This window comes from Balearica regulorum, chromosome 5 (genome assembly GCF_011004875.1).
Source record: "Balearica regulorum gibbericeps isolate bBalReg1 chromosome 5, bBalReg1.pri, whole genome shotgun sequence".
NCBI classification, from domain to species: Eukaryota; Metazoa; Chordata; class Aves; order Gruiformes; family Gruidae; genus Balearica; species Balearica regulorum.
This window is the reverse complement of record NC_046188.1, coordinates 19,571,311-19,595,183: the sequence shown is the minus strand read 5'-3', so window position 1 is coordinate 19,595,183 and position 23,873 is coordinate 19,571,311. Positions and strand designations below refer to the sequence as shown.

General features: G+C 47.0%; 1 protein-coding gene across 5 annotated transcripts in view; it reads right to left on the bottom strand.

Moving 5' to 3' along the window:
• FOXN3 (forkhead box N3) overlaps positions 1 to 23,873 on the bottom strand; it is a 213,632-nt gene that overhangs the window by 135,987 nt on the left and 53,772 nt on the right. For 3 of the 5 annotated variants that reach the window (XM_075753726.1, XM_075753729.1, XM_075753730.1), the window contains exons 1-2: positions 5,120 to 5,402; positions 1,698 to 2,254 (exon numbers count right to left, since the gene is read on the bottom strand). In XM_075753726.1, coding sequence (XP_075609841.1) covers positions 1,698 to 2,240 — 543 coding nt within the window. In that variant the 5' untranslated portion in view covers positions 2,241 to 2,254; positions 5,120 to 5,402. Of the gene's footprint in view, positions 1 to 1,697; positions 2,255 to 3,726; positions 4,146 to 5,119; positions 5,403 to 23,873 lie in introns of those variants that run through there. The other 2 variants (XM_075753728.1, XM_075753727.1) reach the window with 2 other exon arrangements.

Below are 23,873 nucleotides of genomic sequence, written 5' to 3'. Positions count from 1 at the left end.
AGATAGACATGAAGACAAGTTCTGCATAGGAAGGAAGCTGTAATCTAAATAGTTAACTGGTAAACAGAGGAAGAGGGATAGAACAAAACACAAACGGCAGTGTTAATCACATGCCTTGCCAGTTACAATATTTTGGGTTTTTTAAAATGTATTGTGTGAAGATTTCTTATGGTCTGGGACATGATCATAAAAGTCTGGTGTGGTACTTGTTATTATAGTCTCCCTTCCAAACAAGAATTTAAGACTCTGGTTTACACAAAACAAGATCCAGTTCAGAAAAAGGTTTTTTTCATCTCATACACAATCGTTCACAGCAACTGATTTATAAAAATACCAATATACAGTATGTTATCACCAATATGTGGACAGTGGATTCTGGGGAATGAAATTTTCAAAAAAGAAATAAATTTAAAAAAGATAAAAGAGTCAATTGTCTAAAAAAGGAAAGCTCCAAAGAAAAGAAAGTAATCTAAAATGAAAAATTGCTAGTTTAGGGTAACATACCAGTCCTCCTCTAGAATTACTCGAGCTCCTATTCTACAGCATTTAAAGTTAAATCGCACCCAAAATAAGGAGAACAGCACCACCAACAGAAGTCTAGTTTCAGGGTAACCAGTTACAAGACAATCACAGCATTTACTTCACTGAAATACAAAAGTTGAGTGCATCTATTGTTTCTGCCAGAGAAAGTGTCCACTTTCTGATCTTCAGCCAATTTTAGAGACAGACAGTCAGTGATGTGATTTTACCCGCTATTTATTTCACTAACCTGTCAGAAGGCCTGTGAAATTATTCTGCAAACTGATATTTTTATCAGTATACTCGTACTTTGCCAAAGATTCATCCAGACCACTGCTTCTGAAGATGGTCCCCTTCGGAAACCGATACCTGCTCCCAGGCAGACTGACACGGCAGAAGGCAATGAAAAGGACTGCCTCCACCGCTCGGCTTCACCATTCCCTCACACACAGCTTCTTCCTGCAGACGCCGCTGAGGATTCAGCAACAAAACCAGGCGACAACAACAGAGATACGAAAGCAAAAATCTGCTCCCCAGGCTTCTGCCACCACACCAGTCGCAGAAGCTACATGAGCCCAGGGGGAAAATGACTGAAATCTTGGTGAATGGTAACTTTCACCTTTGATGCCAGACCCATCTCCTCTCTTTGAAGAGTTTCTCTAAAACCTGCGTGAAATGGAATGAAGCTTCATCACCAAAATTCAGAACTACTTTTGTTGGTTTAAAAGAAAGAAAAGTTTTTTCAGATTACAACACAGATCAGAGAAAAAGCGATGGACTGTTACATAAGGCATTCCCTTTCACTATACATTTGTATAAGCCAAGAACAGCAAGCAGCCTATTTATAACATGATTACATTCATCTAGTATAGCTGGAAACCATTACCACAGCATGATAACTAAAAACAATATTTAACCACTATGCATGAAGACACCAGCTGGGGGGAAAAGAAAAAACACACAAACACCCCAAGTACTTTCTTATAGATGTCTAGACAATGAATTTAATAAAATCAGAATGAGCCATGCTAAAGAAATGTTGTCTCTCTGAATGTAATGAACTATGTATGTTACAGGGACAGTGTTGCATATGCTGCATTTCACTGTTACAGACGTGTTCTGGGATCAGCACGTGAGCATTTTCAGAGCCGGACAGATTTCCATAGTTCCAAACTTACCTGACTTCTGTCTTTGTCCACTTTCTTAAAACACTTATTCAAGGATAGATTATGTCTCACAGAATTTTTCCATCCAGTGGGTGCATTTGCAAAATACGGAAAGTGTTCCAAGATCCAGTTGTATATATCCTTTACGGGCAGTCTTTTGGTTGGCGAGTCCTCAATGGCCATAAATATGAGGCAGCTAAAGGAATAAGGAGGTTTGCAGTTGGGGTTCTGCTTGGCATCGTAGGGCATGTCAGAGTGGGCAGGAGACGGTGGTGTGTCATCACCGATGTCCTGAACAGGGCTAACGCTCCTTAACACCGAGTCCCCAAAGCTCTTCAGCAAGTTCTTGCTCTCATGTAACCAGTTCAAATTTGTTAGTTCTTCATCTTCCATGGCCCCTTTATCTAATCTGATGGCAGGCAAAGAGAAATCTAGGTCCTCGTCATCGTGAAGTGCCTTTGATAAATCACTATCTTGGTAACGTTGGCTCAATCCACTGGGAACACTAATTCCTGAGCCCTCTGGCTTCTTACTGGGAGGCATGACTGGACCCATTTAGACAGTGACTCCTGGGAGAGTGAATCCAAAGGAAAGGGAGAAAGAAACAGAGAGAAAAGTTAGCTCATAAAAAGATACGGCACAACATTTTGACAGCTTCTCCCTAACTGGTCACTCAGCCTTTTGCCATCTGTATTAAAAATGACAAACTCACATAAACACTCATCCCCAACTGTTGAGTGAAATAATCTAAAGTCAGGACAAGGGAAGAAATTTCAGTCGATGGAGTAAGACGATAATCCCAATACACCTCAGTTCTGAACATATGTGAAGCCCCACACAGGAAATCCTACAGACATGTCCCTTTAATTATGAATATGTGTATCAAATCCTTGAATACTCCCATTGTATCACTTTAATAAGCATGTACATGAAAAAAAAAATAGAAGGGCTTAAGGCCAGTTGCTTCAGATTAAGTTCAGCTGTTTCACTTTTGAGGACAATACAACAGCACCGTGATTAAAGTCATTCTGGCTAAAGGCTGAGGCAGACAAGCATCCAATCCGACTACAGTCACAGCTGCAACAAAACTCAGAAATGACAGAAGAACTTAAAAACCAGCAAGGGTGGGAGAAGGGAGGAGGGAAAGCAACGCACGGTAGTTTTGGGACCAGGGCCAAGGCACGGGGAAACAAGCACCAGATGAACAGAGCACTTTAAAAATCTATGTAAACAGAAAAGATTTTAACATAAGCTGAACTGTATTTCAAACATGGTAGAAAATAGAGTCAGAAAGACTGCTGTGATGCTCAACAGTGGCAAAGGAGAGGTGGGACGAGCTGCCAAGGGTACTGCACCAGCAGGCCCTGGGGGGGGGGGGTACCTGCGAGCCCTAATATTCAGGAGGACCTAAGCCCTTCAGAAGTTGGGTGCCCGCTAAACTCAAAAGAAACGAGCAGGAGCCAAATAATTCTGCTTCAGAAGCACGAGACACATTCCCTTAGCTTTTCCATACAGGAAAACTGCCAGGATTTAGGTCTGGAGATGTGAGCAGGAGTGAAACGAAAACTGGAAAGAGTTAATAACAGATTTAAAAACAACAGAACTTCCTGCAGAAATGTTGAACAAGAGCAAAATGATTCCCTGTATCTAAAACATATCCTCAGCAGTTCCCTTAAGTCATGCAGTAACGCAGTCAATACTGTAAACAAAGGGCAAAAAAACTACAGGTAACAACAGAATGAACCATGTACCTATAGGGAAAAAAAAAAGAGCAAGATAGCCATTCTGGAAAAGGGAAAGGGTAGAATACATTTTAGCTGTTACAAAAGGGCAAAAATGAAAAGTTCCTCGGCTCTTTCTATAAACACTTTACACCAACGCAGCCATTACCAAAAAAGAAACATATGGAATTTTTATGCACAGAAGCCCGTTAATACACACCATCGCCCAACAAGCTCAGCGAACGTGTGTGGTTTTACACAAGTATCTGGAAGAGGAAAAAATACTGAGGCAGATATAAACACTGGGAGGCCAAACTCACGTAGGTCCCACTTCCTAGCTTTCAAAACAGTGTCCAGCCAGAAGGTAAACACAAGCACCGCCGGCATCCAGGGGCACCAGCACCGCCTACCTACACCGCGCGCTCAACTTTGACTCCAAATGGAAGTTACGTCCCATAAGCTTCTAAACAGGAAAATTATATGATGGCTGACAGTAAAGTAATTTAATTGCAGTGTTGCTATGACAACATGCTGCTCTCTTTCTGTTTAATTTGCTTATTTGCCAGTATCCTCCCAAAGGGCCGTATCATACCATCCCTTTTTTTTTTCTTGCTTGCTTGCTTTCTTTTTCCCCCTCTCCAGGCAGCGGTCCTCACGGGTGCCGGGGGCGACTGGGCGGCCGCGGGCCCCGCGGAGCCCCCTCGGGCCGGCCACCGGCGTCTGCAGGGTGGCCCGGCAGAGCCCAGCCGGACAGCGGTTCCCAGCGGGAAGGGTGCCCGGGGCTGCCCGCCCCCGGCGGCGGGGGCTGGCCGTGGCTGCACCCGGGGGTTGTGTGCTGGGAGGGGGGGGGTGTAACGAGGCCTGTAGCGGCTGCCGCGGCGCCCCGCCGCCAGACAAAGGAGCGCCGGTCACATGAGAGCCCGCAGTTAGGCGAACATTTTTAATCCCCTGCCAACTGCGGGTGCTCCACCAGATATCTACATAGCCGCTCACCCGAGGGGGGCCTCCGCGCCCGTCCGCCCGCGCCGGGTGCTGCCGCCCGCCTCAACCGCGGCCCGGCGGGGGGAGTGACCGGGGAGGGGGGGAGGCACCCCGGGACGGCCCCCCCGCGCGGCGCTCCTACCGTACTTGTCGCACGGGGGGGGGGTGGGGGGTAGGGAAGGCGGGGGGCGGGCGCCCATTGGCCGCTGCCGCAGCCAATCAATGGCGTTGCTAGGAGACTGGGACTGCTCCGGCTGGGCGGGCGCGGGCGGCCGGCGGCGCGCATACCTCCAATGCCGGCCAGATGTCACGGCCCTCGCTGGCCCCGCCGCGCCGGGAAGGCAACTTCTCGCGCCCGCCCCACCACTCGCGGCCCGCCGCGCGCCCCTGCGCACCGAGCGGCGCCTCTTTCGCTCTCTGTCCTATAGATACGTGTGCGTGCGTGCGTGTTCAAAAGTCCTTGCCCGAGCAGCTCCCGGAAGCCCCCGGCGGGACCACCTCGGGCCGGAGGCGGCACCGCGGCTCGGCCCCGCGGCGCGGCCGGCCGGGCTCGGCGGGGACACGGCGGCGCGCACGCCGCGTCCGCGCACCAACTCCTGGCCAAGTTGTGGCGCGGAGCCGGGCCGAGCCGAGCCTGGTCGGGCCGGGCCGGGCGGGACCGCGCCGCCCCCCAGGCGGGCCCGCCAGCGCTTTGCGCAATCCCCGCGAACAACGACAACAACAACAACTTACCTGGCGGGGTGAGGGGGGCGGCGGTTTCACCGCGGTCCCTTCATGGCTGCGGCGCAAACTTTCATCTGACGGAGCCGGGCATCGCGCGCCCCCCCGCCTCAGCCCGAGCCCCGAGGGTGCCGCGGGGGTCCCGGCGCAGGGGGCCCCTCCGCCAGCATGGGGCCCGGCCGCCGCCCGCCCCCCGCCCGCCCCGCGCTCCCGACGGGCAGCGGTCCGCCTCGGTGCGAGCCGAAGAGCGAGAAATTGTTTCCACTGCAAACAAAAAAGGCGACACATGACCAGGGAGGGAGGGGAGAGAGGGAAAACGTGGGCTGGGCCAGCCGAGACGGGAGAAGCCGCGGAAGGGAGGGCCGCCGGCGGTGGGGGAGGGCGGCGGCGCGGGCGGCGCGCCTCACGGCAGGCCGCGGGGACCCCGGCCCGCCGCCACCCTCGACGGGCACCCGCCGCCGCCGGCTGCTCGGACGTGTCCTCCCGCGGGGGCGCCCGCCCCAGCCCGTCACCCCCCGCCCGGCGGCGTGGCGCGGGGTCGCCTCCGAAGCGGGCGGGCGGGCGCCGCGGGCCTGGCGGCGTCGGGGTCGCGCCGGGCCGGCGGCTTTTGCCTGCGGCAGGCGGGTGCGTTCGAGGTCGGGAGGGAGGCGGGAAGCGCCCGGGGAGAAGTCCCCGGCGTGCAGAGAACTGGCGGCGCTGCCGGTCCCCACCGGCGGTCCCACTTGTACGAGTCTCTCCCCCTACCCGTAGCGTGACGGCCGCTGGTGACAGGAGGCCCGGCCAGACCGACCCCGGCTCAACTACAGTAAACTACACGGTCGCCACTGAAGGCACCACCGGCCACCAGAAGTCCAAAGATCAGCAGACCGGAGCCTTGTTTCTCCCCCCGCCCCCCGAAGAGGAGCAGGGGAGACATCTTTCAACACCGAAACACCAGGCTCCGACCTGCACGTCTCCCAGCAGGCAATTAATTCCTGCCGAGGACGGCAGCGCCTGCAAACCCACCACCGACACACGAGTGGGAGCAGAGGCCCCGGTATTGAGAAGGTCCGTCAGGCAGTTCCAAACACACCCATATCCGAATTTGTGCAGGAGCCGGGTCCTACAGAGAGGTGCGGGGCAGGGGAGGGCATGCCCGTGGGCAGCAGCAAGAAGGGCATAATGCAGGGGGTCTGTGCTGCTGACTCGGTATGGTGAAACTACGGCCTCTGCTGAGGGTCTGTCTTCACACTGTGCAGTAAAGAACAGCATTGCAGAAATTTGCAATAACTGCCAAGAAAAAAAAAAAAACAACAAGTTTGTTTCTTTAGTCTAAGGAAATCTGCTTTAAAATAAGGCTTGGTTTAGTTACGAAGTACAGTGCGTTTTCTCCCCTGCTACCATACTTTGACATACCTAGTATTAACTTGAGTAAAAAAACCTTACCATCCGTTAATTGGAGGGAACAAACTTGATTTAAAAACAAAAAAGAAGTTGCCCAGTCTAGACAACATTAGTTAAACATGCGGTCTCCCATACGCAACATGCTTGATCTCAAGCAGCTTCAGTGATTTGCAGCACAGAATTAAGGTATGGCTGCCCACCCACAAAACAAGTACATGAAATTGTTTCGTAGCTGATCCACAAAAATCAAGGATTTTCCGCTCTGGGTAAACAAGGCTTGCAGATCTAGCATACTTCAAAATTAATTTTCCTTTCAGTGTAGAAAAGGTCTGCTGCAGAAATGTATAAACAACGTAATACGAGTTAGAAATACAGGTATACTGGTAGATCCTTTCCAACGCAGCCTGGGACACGTAAATTATCCCTAAGCCAAGAAGAAAAGCATTTTAGCCATTTTATTTAGAAAAGTTAGGACAGGTGTCTCAAGACCTTGCAGGAATTCTGTGCTGGCCCACACAGTATTATCCTGCTTGACCAGGGTCACCACTGTATATTCCTGCGTGTCTGTGTCCATACTTAGTCATTTCCCAAGGCATGGGCTACCTCTTTCAATCTCTCTGACACTTGCGAAATTCACATTTTTAGACAAGAGTGGCAACTACCTCCTTCTGAAAGTGCAGGACTGACAAGCATTTTGTTGATTCTCTCAAACTAGAAATTCCTGTCATAACTCGCTAAGACCTCCTTTTGCCGACAGCTTTCCCTCCCCTACCCAGTGAAGTACTAGTTCACATTCTTGCATATTTTCAAGAAGACATGCCAGCAGCTGGATTGAAGAATCCGGCAGCAGAGTATCATCATTACCCACCGGTAACCAATCCTGCCCTGTGACTCCACCAGCCCTAACACTCCAACAGTCAGCAGACCATAAGTTTACACAGTTCTTATCTCATGGCCGTTTGGTTTCAAACCCAAACTAAATTACCAAGTCATAACTGCACCCACCTGCATTTAGTCCAAATGCTTCAGACCTTTTTCTGAGTGGATCAACATGTCTCTTTATCGGCAAGCAAGGAGACTTATTGCATTTATCATCACTTGTGAAAGTCAAGTGTCTTAGAACAGAATATCAAGAAGAATTCAGCTAATGAGAAGTATTTCTGGAGTGAGAAGGGGGAAGCCTCGTGAGATGCAGGGTAGTATGCAAAGAATATTACGCCTGGAATACATTGTGTATGCATCCTATTCAGGTACATAACTCAGTTCTGTTCAAAATTAGTGGCAAAATTCCCCATCGATATTGGTGGAATAAGATCAGTTCCAGAGTTTTATATCTTTTCCACAGCAGGTAGGAATTTCCCCAGAGCGCACACTAAGGATCACAGTGATGGACGGTGCTGCGAGACATTTGCCATGTAGACAGAAAAGCCAGCGTGATCGAGCGCAGGGGCCAGCAGCGGGTGATGCAGAAGCACAGGAGAGCAGGGGGACGGACTGCACGCTGGGTGGGAGGGCTGGCACGGGGCTCCCCGCCAAGGTACCCCACGAGGGGCAGCAGTGTGGGGCAGCCTCTCGCTGGCTCCTGCTCACCTCTGAGCTCAGCAGCAACTACATCTGCTGACTTGCAGAGTGGTAAAACACCAGCAGCGAGGTAAACACTGATATCTTGCCTCTTGGGAAGACTGTCCCCCAGCTGCTTCTGACTCGTTGCTGGAATACTTAATACAACTTATTTAAGAAAGGAAAATACCATCTCACATGGCGTCACTAAAAGATCATTAACTGCTGGCTTAAGAGGCTGCAGCGGTATCAGAATATCTGAAGTATGGCCATCAAGTAACTCACTGTAATCTTAGGCGAGCCACCAAATTTATTAGGGTGTCAATTTCTCTAAGACAGGAATAACACTAAATCTATGATTCTATGATTAACTCATTTAGCAAAAGATTTGCAACACTGGCAGATGAAAACTGTTTGTACATCAAAAGCAAAGTATTTGCCATACCAAAGGCTGATTAGAAGTACCAACAGTGCAGAACTGCACTTTAGCCTTGTGGGCTAATACACAACAGTCTAATCTTTCCACTCGGATTTCAGAATACCAACTGCAGATGTTGCAGTATCTTATTTAATGAGGATTTCCAGCCATCTCCCTATACTCCTTTATCTCTTATCCTCCGCTAGATTGGAATCCCTGATAACCTCCCACAAGCCCTCATTGCAAAACGAGCACAGCAAGGGTCGCAGGCTCTTTATCAACCCTCCAAAGCTCATCTTCCCCCCCCTCCATCTCCATCTCTGCCGGGAACACCTTCCTTTGCTAGTATTATGACCACGCCACATGACCTTGCTAAATATTTCTACTTTCTGCTCTCTGACCTCCCCAGTCTCACCATTCAACAGACCTGCACTTCTTATCCTCACCTCTAAGCCCCCATTCCCAACCTAATCTCCAATTATAATGTCCTCATTGACTGGCATCCTTGCCAATGTTTATTCCCTCTATGTCAGAGTCAAGTATCTTCCCTGGGGTCTGCTGCAAGTTTGCCAACTAAGCTTACTCAGTAGATTTATAATTTGACATGCAACCATACCCAAAAACATCCCTGTTCTGATGTGCAAGGTACCTTTTAAAGACCAAAGTGGACAGGGCTGCTGCCCCTTGTGATCAGACCCTCATCTGGCTCCAACACCGTACACTGGCCATCTCGGTTTGTTCCCATTCTTCCCCCATGTAGAATGACTGACGTCCCCCATCAGTCTTGCCACTCCTAAACTTCTGTTTTCTCTGAGGCAATGGATTTCATCTTGTATGGAGCAGAAGCATGCTTAACACCTTCAGGCACTATTAAAAACTAAATTGTGAATGCAGTATGTGCTTGCTCGTTTCCTCTTTCACAACTCCTGTTCCCGGTGTTCTTCTCCAGTCCCTCATACAGAACCTGCAACATCAACACTTCTTTATTTTTAACTTGGCTTTGTTGTTTGTACTATGCCCACTTTTGGGGCAGAGAAAGAGCCGTATCGGAATTCCGACCTGAACAGCCAGAGTCTCTGCCTCAAACAGAGGTAACACACCAAACCGGCTGACAAACAGTGCCTCGCGCCCGTGACAAAGAGCAGCTCTTGCCTCAGCTGCCCTCAGCGCAGCCATGCCCTGCCTTCCTGCCCCGTCTTTTACAAGCAAGCGTTCCCCTTCCTTCTCCCACCCCAAGCACAGCTAAGATATAAGCTGCACACGCAGTGAGGGCCCAGCTCACTCCAGCTTACTGATAGATCTGTCTTTTGCTTATTCACTTGAGACCATGGAATCAGATTTACAAAGCGTTTTCCCAACCTTTCATTTAATTATTCTTCAAGTTCTCATTTGCCCCAGCTGGCAAAACCCAACAGAAACAGAACTGAATCGGTGAGAGAAGGAGCACCGATGTGAAGCTTTGTCAGAAGTGCGAGCAAACAAAAGTATCATCTACAGTATTTTGGTTTCACAGGCTAAAATATAATGAATTTCTTACTATAAAATCCGGAGTTTTTATGAAATAGTGCCATTATAAAATAATGTATGCACATTTACAATGTTATTGTAGTAACACTTGCTTGAAGCTTCTAAGAAAATGAGTATACTTAGCACTAAAATTATATACAGCTGACAAGCTACCAGCAAGTGTGTTTCTGTACAGGAGTGTGGTGGGAGGAGAGTATCGTGCATGCTAGTTTGTCCTACATACATTTATTAAAACAAGTCCACATAAGAGATGCTTTCCCAGTATAATTGCACCAACATATGAGCACCTCAAGCACAAACCTAGCTTGTCCTGGTAAAGAGAAGCTTCTGCCAGTGCAGCTTATTTTAGTAGCCCAGCCAGTGGGAAGCAAAAAGTTGCTGGAATAAACATAGCTTTACTGGAGTCTTCTGCTATAATGGCTATATTGGTCTGAAATTACACCTAACCTAACGCAGCCGGTACGTTAATTCCAATATAAGCCAGTATTTCTGGTACCGTTGCATTGTTTGAAGAGGCTAAAAAAGAAAGAATTGTTTTCTGGGTTTTGGTGCATGGACTCTGCTATCTGTTGTACAGGTATAATGCCACAAAATGTGGCCTGGAGTTATCTCAACGTTAGTATTCACCATTTGGCAGCTGAAGTCAAACTTACAAGTAATCAGCAGAACCAGAAATCAACTGTATTTTTGCTCTTAAAAGCAAGGTGGAGAAAAAGCAGCAGCCAACACTGCACTGTGTAAAGACCACAAGTTTTGGAAAAAACTATAATGAAGAACCAAGTTCTTTTTATAAAGCTCCCCAAATGTATTTGCCAAATTGAATTTCTAAAACTATAATAAATTCTTTCTGGACAACATCTCGAGTCCTGCCTCAGCTTTCCTGAATACAAGCTGTTAGTTTCATCAAAGACTTCAAGAGTTTGTCCTTTGTATATCTGTGCACGCAAAATTTAGTTGCAATAGGACCTCACAGGTCATGAAGTTTGTGTTCACATCTCATCAAGTGAGGATCTCGGGACCTGACACTAAACACAATTTGTTGTCACTAGGGTTGTAAGCGAGTAGGCAATTTTTCTCCTCTGACCGTTTTGGTTGCGCCAGGTGGATTTCCTAGGCATGACTGCACTGAAGTCCCAGCTTGACTTCCAGCTCTTTGTAGCACAGGATATTCCGGAGGATGCTTTCCTCTACTCACCACTCGGTACTACTCTTCCTGTACGTTTCTTGAACATTGTTCCTGGAGGAAATCCTGCGAGATGCGGGTCCTGATTCCCAGGCTGTGGCAACAGAGACAGCTACAGGAGCCTGCATGAGGTGATGCAGTGATGAAGCACAAGCATGCCTGACCTACAGTTGTGTCTGCGAAGGGATGCTGAGAGGATTACAGGTTTTAGGAAACAAGCAGAGTGTCATAAAATAATTAAGCAGACTTTTATCCTTGGTGTGTTTTCAGTACTACATACCAGCCTACTAAATGCATCAGGGAGCAAGGAATGGAAAGCAATGAAAAATTGCAGTGGAAGGACTAAAAAGAGTCAGTAGCATCTGCAGAAAGCTTCTGCGCTGTCCTGTGCTCTCCTCCACAGCCACACGCGAGGCGGGCTGAACCAGAGAGCACAGAAAAAAAGCACAGCTAAATGACCTGCATCCCAGCAGCAACTTCTGTTGCCAGCTATGGCCAGAGAACCACCCCTTGGCTGCCACATTCACATCCTGTGAGGTGGGTTTCCGTGCGAGTAGCTTTTGGCTTCTCCATGGGGACAAAAGTTCATTATGATTATGAGCTGACTTATCCAGTGGGGCATTAATTTATGCCGGGTCTTCTGGCGCTGCTCCAGTCTTTTTGGCAACAGGTAACTTCAGTTAACAGCTGCAGTGATGTAGGAGATACAGTGCATCTGATACCTCACAGATTTTTGCAGGCAAATTTCTCATTCCACAGGTTTCTCACAAGGAGGACACAAGGATGGAGTGGGCCATGGCAGCAAAGCACTCTGAAATAATCTTGGGAAATTTTTTTTCTTCAAATCTGCAGCCCTGTAAACACTGATAGTTATGCCTCCTTCTAACGTTCACCTAGTTCCAGCACAGTTTAACACTTCCATAAGCATTTCAAGGACAAAAACATGCTATGGCTATAACAAAATTTTGAAGTACGTTTGTGGAGAAAAGTCACTTTTATTGCTTGTACGCAGGTAGAGGGGTTTATTTATTCCACATCACTTGCCACATAATCTGCAGTATTTTTTTCCATAATGGAAAAAAGAAATACGACATGAAAACAACACAGGATCAAATCAAACATCACATACAACCAAAAAAAAAAAAAAAGTTATCACTGGAGAAACACCTGCAGGTTACTGGACCAGCCCTGGGCAGCAGAGCAGAGGTTCAGTAGAAGAGAGATGCCAGTGGAGGCTGCAGGAGACAGGCTGTCCTGCCACAAGCCAGCCAGCCGCCAAGCCATCCTTTTGCCCTGCCGTTGAACAGAAGGGCCATGTAATGACAACCGCAAAACTCATTTAAGCTCTGAAAAGGTGACTAATGAGCTCATTCATGCTGCCTATAAATTATTCACTACAACACTGACCCCACTCAAGACAAACAGCAAAGTAAACTTTAAATACAGGGATCCAGAGCCTCCCGTGTTGTCGCCTTCTGCCTGTAAAACTTTATGCAATCAAACAGACGTTTCGCTTGCTTCTGCCCACTTGTTAAATTCACTCGGATGTTTAGGCCTTCTTTTGTACTACCTCTAGTAGAGTTAAAGCAGCTGCAGCTGCTACGTATTTATTTCTCTGTTGCCAAGTCTTTTTCATTAGTAGTTGCAGGTAATCATGAAGCGCTATAAATAGCTTTAAATTATATTCTTCAGAAATTAAAGTCTGACCTCAAAATGAAGGCCAGGTCTAAAGAAGTAAGAAGACAACGGCACATGCATGTTTAATGAGAAGCAGCCCATCTCCAGAGCCTGTGCTTACTGATACCTCTGTGTACATCTATGATTTGTGCCAAAATGAAAACAGAGGACTTTAAAAAACACACTTTCGTTTTTGTAGATGCCACACCAAACAAGCTGCTGATATTTTAGAAACAGCCCATTTCTAAGAATACTTTTGTTATCCCGTTTAGCGTGAAATAAGAGACAGGTTATAGTTCAATGTTAGCGGCACGAGCGGCAGCGTCTGATGCTGGGGTGGCTGGAACAGGCACTGGCTCTCTTCAAACAGTACTTTTCTTTGGAAGATAAACTGCTCACAATATTTACAAGTTAACTTTAGTAACTTGTTGCATGTTGAACTAGCAACTACAAAGTGACATTAAAGACACTGTCTTAAATGACATGTGTCTGATCTTCAGTGGAAAAACGTTACTTGCACCTCTGGTTACACAACCCAACTCCAAAGGTCGGAAACAACTAGATAAAAGGGAAAGCCAGGAATTACACAGCTAAAGTCCAGTCACCATGTAAGGTATAAAACAAGGTAAAGTGTGGGAGACGTAAGGCAACATCATACTGATAGCTAAACACAAGGAAAAAAAGGGGCTAGCAAAGGAAGTTAGCAAATGAAATAATCACTAAAATTTTCACTAATCACTCTTTCTTCCAAGCTGGAAACGCTGTAACTAAGCAAAGTAGGAACTCCGCACTACTTGAAGAAAAAGACTTTACCACCTACCGACAACCACAGGATTAGTCCTCATTTATTTACATCCAAGATTCTGAATTTACCAGAAACACACAGAAACCCTGTCAGTACTCCTCTTTAAAATGGTAATTAAAAAAAACCTCAAATCCCCCGACAAACACAAGACAGCAACGGAGCAGCCTACACCACACAGCATGCAAGTCTTAACTTATCAAAAGCTCTCCACCTGACGAGATTCCTGAGCCACGTAGCTGAAGGGTGTTGACACAGGGCTGCTTTGAAACCCATCCCATGCCGGACCCCACTAACCTGTCTGGTGAGCGGAGTTCACCTCCCAGTTCAGTGGTGGGAAACAGAGGCGCTTCCTGCAGCCAGCTCCCCACACCCTGCTCCTCATTTCCCTAATGAGGCCCAGCAGTGATGTCAGTTTTGCCCCAAGGCACAATTTGGTCCAAATAAAAACAACCTACAGTTGGCTGCAAAATCAGAGGAATGCCAAATCTGGGGGAGGAAGAGCAAACAAACTGACGGTACAGCTTTTAACTGCATGCAACGAAGCCAACCCTTAGGTGCGACCGACGGTGAATCTCTTGACTGGTCAGTGCCACTGATCTGGTTAAGGGTGCCATGGATGGCGTTGGCCTGAGAGGTCACCCGGAGGTTTTGAGACACCGCTCTCAGCAAATTCAGGTGAGACTGCCATGCCATGGGTATGGTGCACAGCCAGCACCAGCCAACCAGGTAATCCTCACCACCGCTCTGGGGCCAGCTGATGTCGCTGAGGTGAAGGCAGATGGATCACGCTGGGTACCAAGGCAAACTCAGCCCAATCGAAAGCCATGCACCGCTGTTACCTCTACTGGGAAACTGCTTTTGCAACTCCTCCTCCACCTCGGCTCTCCAAACCACATGATCTCTCCCTGCCCTTATCTGAACCCACGAGCCTTTCCTTATATTTTTCTCTCCCCTGTCCAGCTGAGGAGGGGAGTGATAGAGCCACTTTGGTGGGCACCTGGCATCCAGCCTGGGCCAACCCACCTCAAATGCTTATCAGCCAAGTTCAAGAGACAACAGGGAAACAAGAGGACAATAAGGCGCAAATTTGGCCACTTAGGTGCGCACCAGTGGATTTGGAGGACTGCATACTTTTACTGGATATTTTTTGATGGCATGGACACTCTGACTTGGCATCTACAAACCCCTCTGGACTTGCAGAACAGTCCCTGTCAAGCAGCCGATCTCCATGAGTAAGCAAGCACATGTGTGCAGAGATGTGTGTGTGCGTGCACGCCATGCCAATATGTGCTCAAGTCTCTTCAAGACTGGGATTTTAGTTGTCAAGTACCCAGAGAGGCTCCTTCCTGGAGTTAACAGGTTCTAGTTGAGCAGGGTTTCTTCTTTCATAGGTCAGGCAGATGGAGTAAGATCTTGAAAGTGGCCAGATGGAAATTTATGTCTGGGCTTGCCTTATTGAATGGGAAGTACAATACTGGTGCCTGCAGAGCCTTTGGGGAGGTGGGCTGAAGCTGCTCCCAGGTACCTCAGTACACTGTGGCTCTCATGCACTATTTGATTGCACCATTTCTGGATTTACCCCAGAGCTAACTAAATCAGCATCCAATCCTCTGTCTTTATTTCTCCTTTTATGTCCCTGTCACATAATTCCATTTAGTAAGAGTTGAAGACGACAGTCAGACCAAAGCTCCTCTTCCCCACATCCTGGTACCAGCCACATCCTAAGGAAGAGCAGGGCAAATGCACAGTGATGCTCTACAGCATTCTTCCATGTTTACAGAGACCTGCTGCTTAAAAGCTTCAGCTAAATATGCAATTAGATGCTGTTATGCTATAAGCCCAAGATACTTTTCTTCTATCAACTTGTCTAAAAAAAGGTTCATGTAAGCTTCAGCCTGTAGCAAGGAGTTCCACGTTTTAACTATTGGCTGTGTGAAAAAATGTCTTCCTTTGCTTTAAACCTGTCACCTGGCAGCTTTACTGAAACCTCTGTTTCTTGTATTATGATAATTATTGTATATCTAGGACACGTGACTCATGTCTATGTAGACTTCTCTTGATTCTATAGTGACTTTTTACTGCTCAGTGCTACTAATACACTTAATTCTGTATTTCACTTATTGAAGTAACTACAGGTATACATAAACAATAAAATATAATTCATAAACATACCTATCAATGACCATCTAATCATACAGTCATAATTATCAATACTGTGTCTACCCAGCTAGGAGAAAAGGGTGTTCTTTCTCAACAAAATGGTCCTAACAACATGCTTTCCCTTGTAGTCTCACTCTGTAGTTTTCCCTTTATAGCCTCACTTGACGTACCTGGAGCTTTTCCAAACACTTAATACATCCATACAAAATGTGGAAGCAGGTCATTCCAGCTGATGAAACCTTTATCCATGGAGAGAACAGCAGCTGGAAGATGCTGCCTCACAGAGACATGAGCTATAATGGATCAGGCCCTGTACAAGGTCAGTCCTTTAAAAAGCTGCAGCTTTAGAGTTACCAAACTTCTCAGGGGTGCTCCACGGCAAGTTGCAGCCTCCAGCTTACACCTGGCACCTCCCTAAGACAGCAGGAGCATGGCCAAGGTGGAAATGGTCTGGGAGATGAGGAAGGACCATGGAGCGTGGTGGAAAGGGCTATAGGGACGGGACAGAGACAGAGTGCTTTAAAAGAGTGGTGTGGGGCTAGGTCGAGTCCAGGGTGGTGATGTGGGAAGCGGTGGCCTTGCATCATCATCTACTCAAGTTTCAGCTCTGGCTCCATGTGAAAAGGGCAGCCTCCCCTCCAACAACCCGCACTCATCATTATACATGACCTCCTAGTGCTTGGATCGATGCAATAATAACAATAACAACCAATAAATAAGTGTGAACATACATGCAGGAACTTAATTTCCACTCAGAGTACCCCAAATTCTTTACCTGCACTTCCAGCTCCCAGGAGCAGTTCCTGCCCACCGCGCACAGCGCGGGGCAGGAGACCTGTCCATGTTGAGGCAAAGACCAGCAGTGTTCGTGGCTCAGCTGCCAGGATGTTTTTGAAAGCAGCTCAGTTCAGTCAACAATCTCCCCCTAGAGTCCAAGTACATCACCTCAAAAATATGTCTCAGCTCTTCTGGCGTGGAGCCTGGGAACCCAAATTTGTTTCTGATCCAGGTCCTCCAGCTGGCAGCGTAACAAATTGCTGTCCTGCCACCAGGATGGATAAAGTCATTTTTCACTCATTATGTTATTCAAAAATAGAGCAGGAGCTTTATGTAAAACAAGAAAGCAATACGCTGTGCTTCAGGAAATTAACAGAGCAAAATACCTCCTTTTCTTTATAAACCACAAGGACGAGAAGGAGTTAGAAAAATGTGAGTTGATATCCCAAGGAGCTTGACCAGAAAAAACATACTCCGGTTACAAATTCTGCCGCTCCTGGTCTTGCAGCTAAGCCTAATGTTACATCCATGTCAGCTAGCCTGGCCTATCCTGCGGATCACTAATATTTTTCCTTGCAGTCTACAGAATGGCTCCAGGCAAAACAGTACAGATCCCTACCAGCTGCTGGATGGGATAACCTACGGATGTTTTCCTCCATGAGCGTGGGATATCGTGAAGCGTGCTGCAGTTAGTGATACCTCTGCTGTTCTGACTGCACCTTCCTCGGGTGTGAGGCATCACTCTCCCTCCCAGGGCACAATCCTGCAGCTGCACCCATCGCGAGAGGCAGCCCTGAGCAGCAGCACCCTGAGCATGAACTCTGTTTATCTAACAAACCGTGAGGAGTGCGCTGGATTCTTCTGTCAGAGGGTTGTGACAGTGGTAACAACAGTCCCCTTAAATCCAAGTTGTTACTTCACAGCCAGATAAAGAGAGGGCACGTGTATCTTGTGTCACCTGATGGTAACGTGGCTACAGCTGACTCATTCACAGGCTCCTGAGGAGACCCTGCTCTCCCCTCAGCAAGTCTCCCTTGCACTCTCTCTGGCCATGGTGAGGGAAGGACTGGCCACACAAGCCACTAAGGCCAACTTGCTGGCCTTTGCTTGCAGGATCTCACACTGCCTGTCACCCAGCCGAACCACGCTCCTGGAAAAGTGATTTACCACCAGCTTTTACTACTGACTGGGTTATTTTTCCTATTAACCTAAATCAATATACTCATACAGTAAACATCCCAAAACTCAAGTCAATATAGAGAATTCATAAGGTATTACAGATTTATAGATATTTACAGCTTTGATTAGAGATCCTCAGATGGATGGTGCAATGGAGGCATAGCCAATAGATTAGATTTTCAAGTACTGATGGTAACTTGTAAGAAAAGCGCTGGAAAGATTTAAGAGCCCAAGTCTCACTGACTTTTAATTGACTTTCAGTGAAGTTAGTATTGCTACAGCCTTCGGGTACTTTCAAAAGTGTCATCTTAAAGCCTTGCCTAAAGGTTTGCTTGTCTCTCCCCACCGACAGCGTGCCTGTGAGAAGGGAGGGCAGTTATACCAGGATATTCATCTTACAAAACACTCATCTTGCCTACGGGCAACATCCTGCACAGAAATGAGTGTGATCCTGGGTATATTTGGCCCTTGGCCATTACACAAACCAGTACAGCCACACCGCGTGCAGCTGCTGTTAGTCCTGCGCCCGTCCTGTTCCATGGCCGGGGGCGAGACAGCAATGCAGACAACTGAATTGGTGTCTCCCTGTCCTCTGATAGCTCTACTTTTAACTAACCCAGATAGATGAGATGGTAACACACCCTGTTACGCGGTTTCTTTTGTGAATTATTTCAGGATTGTGCCTTGCACGCACTGGTTCAGGTCCTACTCCTAGGAGGCACTGATCCCCAAAAGGGACGTGCCCAGCTCTGCGCAGACTGAGCACACTCGGCACCATGGAGGCCTGAGCCAGTCCAGAGGCTGAAACCCCTGCCAGATCATGTCTCTGCAGAGTCCATTTCCCGTATGCTTAGATTGTCTCTTCTCCATAACTACCAGCAAGCCACCACTCTTGGGAGCACGTATGAGCAATCATCTAGATTTGGAAGCTAGTTAAAACCAAGGGGAATCACACCATCCTCTCGCGTGGTAATCTCTAAGGATGCATCTGGTACCCACCGCAAGTCCGGTGTAGGGACAGCCAAACTATGGCATGTCCAGTAAACAACGTCCCCACGCTAACACAAAGATAAACTCACAGTCCGGGTGGCTGAACTTCGAGAGAGAGCTCCTCCAGAGTTCACTGGGATACCTTCAGACAGCATCAGGGAACCTTTACAGAGCACTACACAAGCATGCCCCTGGAGACAACAGACTGGTTGGTTTGGTTTTTTAAAGAATCTTTTTTAACAAGCAAAAGTCACATTCAAAATATTAATTTTTATTTAAATAAAGGAAAACGTACTAATAAATGAAAACTTCTCTTTTTGTCCCAGGTTCTACACTGCAGAAGAGCGATTCTCTGCCCAGAAACTTCTGTAAACTGTTATACAGTATTTCTTCTATTTAAATGGGTCACCTGACAAGAAAATACCTATGCAAAATTACAGTAAAGCCAACAGATTTCTGATCAAGACTGGCATCTAGCAATAGCTATAGATTCCCACAGATTCATCCCTCACAGCACAGAAATCATATGTCTGATGCTAACTCAAATGCTTATGGAAACATCTTGCTTATATTAATACAAAATATAGCAACTTCCTTCATGCTTTTAGATCATCCTCTAGAAAAACAAAATAGCACATCCCTGTTACAGAATTCTGAAAGTGGATCAAAAATCCTATATAAGGAGAGATTTCTGTATTTAGCTCCAATTAATTTGACTTTGGTACAGATATGCTGTAGGAGCCAAAAATAGACCCTAGACTGTTTTGACTCCCATTTTCTGTTCTAGCCACTACACCATGCTTTGACAATGATATGTACTTTACATAAACGTTGGTTTCTTTCAGTATTACGTATTTTCAGTTGCCCTTTCAAATCCACCCCGTTTCAAGTGGGCTGCCACATATACGTATTCTTTGAATCAAAGAGTTCAGTTTGATGCTTCGCAGAACTACCTCCTTACAATAGACCCCTTGTGATGTATCAGCTAATTACTAGGAACTAAATATATGGGTTTTATCAGAATACCTCTATCAGAGTTCATTACTCTGCTGACCGCTGCCAGCTGAGCGTAGTATCGGGTACAGATGCAGCATCTAGAAACAATTGCTTCAAAGCACAGAAATAGGAATGGGACTTCAGCAAGAGGAAAGGTCAGGGCAAACATCCGGAAGAGAAATATCCCAGTATTGCTGCCACCAGTCCCACTGCAGGCCAGGTCTCATTGTTAAGCGTGTCAATTTAAGGACTTAGGGAAAAAAAAAAACACAAACCAACCAACTTTACTTGGACACGTGTCTGAGGGCCCAGGAAGGGCAGGTCTTTCCAAATTGGCACCAAATCCTGCACTCTTTATTCTTGGAAAGGTTTTATTTACATTATTGCAATTCTGATTAAGGATTGCAAGATCTAACTCTGAGATCAGACCTCTAATCCTGCCTCTCTGTTTACTGCATTGATTGTGCCCTTTTAGAATCTGATCTCGCCATTCCTGCTTAGCGCAGGCTCCCCTCTGCTGGGGACGGGGAATTAAAATGGGATTCAACTGAAAAGCTGAGGCAGAGCAGGGAATGATGAAAACACATCATCTGCCATGAGCAGCCCTCGCCATGGTTAAATTTAGAATGTAGGCTCCTCAAGCAGAGAGATGATCCTCTTTCCCTGTGGGGCACCAGTCACACAGTGCTACATAAATATTAAAATAATAATTGATGATTAATTAATAATGGCTTCCTTTTCCTCATGACCATCTCTCAGCTGCCACAAGAAATACTAATTTCCTTTCTTCCAGATGCAGATACAAACAATCGTTCAAAAACTTATCTCCTCAGAGAAAATTCACTTTCCCAATCCTTTTCACTAAAATATTATTTTCTGCAGCCTCAGACATGAGATTCTGGACCATTCACAGGCACTCTGTTTAAGAAATAAACACTAAATAAAAAAGCCTCAGAAGCCACAATAACCAAAATAAACACCAAGAAGGCAAAGTTGAGGTACAGGGGAAAAAAAAAAAAAAGCAAATCTATTAATTCTGTCTTGCTCTATAACCACATCCTCTATAAAAAGTCATTCATTTTAGATGGTGCGAGAAGTATCTAGGAATACCTATGTTCCTTTAGTGACCATAGAGACGGACACCTGCCTCTGATCTTACAGCTGCCTTGTATCAGTGTATTGTTCTTGCTTTTGATCTGCACCAAATCTGGTTTCTGTAAAGTGAGAAAACCTCCAGAAATTCAGCAGCTACCGGTTCCTTTTGCTCATCATCTTGCCCCGTCCATCTCTTTCAAAGCCAGTGCAGCCTTACTGCACCTCTACCTACCAGCCTTGCTCCTGCCACCAGCGAGTCCTCTTGCTACTTACTGAGCCATCACACAGTCTTCCAGCAGATCTTCCAGCTACTAGCCTCTCTTGTAACCCTCCTAGTAAAAAAAATAAACACCACCTCCTTTCCCACCCAAAAAAATTCCTTCGGTCTCCATCTGCCATACCCTCCCAGCATTCAGCCCTTAAGCTCCAAAGTTGGTTTCTGCTGCCTGAGTTCACTTCTCTCCAAGTCAGCCTGCTTCCTAAATGGCAGATCCTATCAAAACCTTTCCTTACCAATGACACTACTCCTTCTCTTTGTCATCACCCTTTTTTCTGTTGTGGTTTTTTTTGTTTGTTTCCCCAAATAATAAGCCTTAGCCTTTCCCAGCTGCTCAGCTCTGCAGGTGTCAACCACCTAGAAATCACTGACCAAGCCTTAAATCACAGACTAAGCCTTAAAATCCAATTTAGCTTTCAAGATAATTATTAAGATAATTATTCTTTTTAAATAAAATTCTGTTTCCTTGTGGAAAAAAATTAACATCTCCAGAACATCAACATTTGTCTAGGAAATTTCTTCATGGTATTTTTACTGATAATGAATGCCATCTCTTAATAATCCCTCAGGTCCTCTTTAGAGACAATTATTATAAAAACAGATCTTCCTAATGAAGATAGAGTTACTGAGTCCAGAAGTTTTAAATCACTAATCAGGATGGCTGTGAGACTCTGTGCAGCAATTAGCTTTAAAACCAGTTTTAAGATGAAGTTGGATTGCTTTCTGAAAGGGATGCTAGGGCCCACAGATGGGTGAACCCCGAGGGGACCCATGTGCCTACAGCTGCACAGTGGCAACTTACTGGGACCCATTAGGTCATACGCAGCACGTGCATTGGCATGTATGTGTTAGGTAAGCACAGGAGGAATAAAAGCACACGAGAAGACTATAGGAGAAATTAAAACAGCCAGAGACCCATGTGCAGGAAGCAGCACAGGGGATGCACTGAGGAGCCCCACAGCCCAGCTCGGGGAGGCTAACAGGGGCCGGTGCAGGCAGCCTGCACTGCAAAGGGCTCAGCACGAACCGATGTGGCTGTAAACACGAGAGACATTGGGCTTCACCTGGTTGTCCTGTACATGCCAAACAGCAGCCTGGATGTAAGAAACTCCCTCTGCAAAGGTTTCACTCCATGAAATAGTTTCCCCACGTTTTTAAAGCCTGTAGCAAAAGGACGGCACCTGCCTCCAGGAGCATCATCTCACCGCAATGGATGACATTCACCACTATGCTACAAACGTGTTTTAAAAATTCTTGGGCAAACGAGCGAGGGCCCAGTACTTCAGCCTGGATCCCGCAGCTCCCGCAGCCCTCCGTTGAGGCAGAAGGCTCCTACCTCCTTACAGGAGGAGGGCCTCAACAAATGAGTGCAATTAAAGCATAGATAATGCATCTGAACATGTGCATTCCTCATTTATTTAACAAGCACAGTTTAGCTTTAATTATTTATGATAACACTTCAGAAGAAACTAGTAAACATAGTGCAGTAGACTCTACAAAAGAAAGCAAGCCCTTGCTGCGGGAGACAGCTCTGTGGCCTCCTGCTCCAAAACCTCTGCTGGGACAGGGACTCAAGCCTCACTTAGTAAAGCAATCACGAGGTGCAAGGATTAGAGCAAATGAGGAATGTGAGGTTGCATTTGATTTAAAAAAAAAAAACCCACAACCAAAATTTAGTATGGAAAACAGTGAGCAATATTACAAATAAAACCTTCTGTTAACATGAACAGTCTTATTCTGAGTCGTCAGCGTTGAAATCCTCTCACCTCACCTACATGTGCAGGATAATAAGTAGGTGCAAGTGACTCACGGAATCTTTAGACCTACTCCTCCTCCCTCTTCCATCAGGAAAATCAGGAGTTGTTGCAAATCAGTGTATTTACTATACCTGTAGCTAAGGGGAGGGGGAGGCCCTGGTCCATTTAAGCCAAGCAATGTAGGATCGGACATTGTCCCCCAAAAGCTCACAGCCTGCGTTAGGGCTGAGGACAGCAGCACCCTGCACGAGCAGACTGACAGGCTGCCAATGTCAGGCTGGTGCCAACAATTACTTAAACACCGCTGGGGAGGAGCTTTGCTGGGGAGGAAAGAGGCCCATAAAGGAAAGGGCAGGGGAGGCCTGGGCATGGAAAAAGAGAACGGGAAGAAGCTATGAGACGAGGGGCAGGAGAACACAGCCAGCCACCCCAGGAGCGCCTGCCTGTCCAGCATCGCCTCCGGGCCAAGGCTGTGCGATGGTGTGGTGCAGCTCTGGCCACCCCATTCCCACAGCTCCCACTGCAGCACACCGGTGTTTGCTCCTGCTGCCCTGAGCCCCGCTGCAGGCACAGGCACCTCCCAGGGCACAGCTCTGGTACACCTCTCTGGACTTCTGCCATCCTTCCACATCCACCTATCTGAAGAGGAAACGGAGCTTTTCCAGCTGTCTCCCTCCTTGTTAGCAAAGCCGCTGTCCCTGCCATGCGTGGCTCACTGTTACTGCTTTCAGAGATCATTGGAAATTTCAGTGGAGAACGAAAGGGCATTGCAGCGGGAGACGGATGGTGCCAATAGTGGGGGTCCGTTCTCAGTTGCACTGCTGTCTCAGTTGCCATACAACATGCTGCCATCTCTTAGCCTGGATTAGTTGCACCCAAAGGTGTAAAACAGAATGGCTTGAGGCTGAAAATACTCCAAAGTCACAGTGCTATTCCCTGCCTTCCTGAGACAATTGCAGTGCGTGAAGAATCTGTGTTGTCT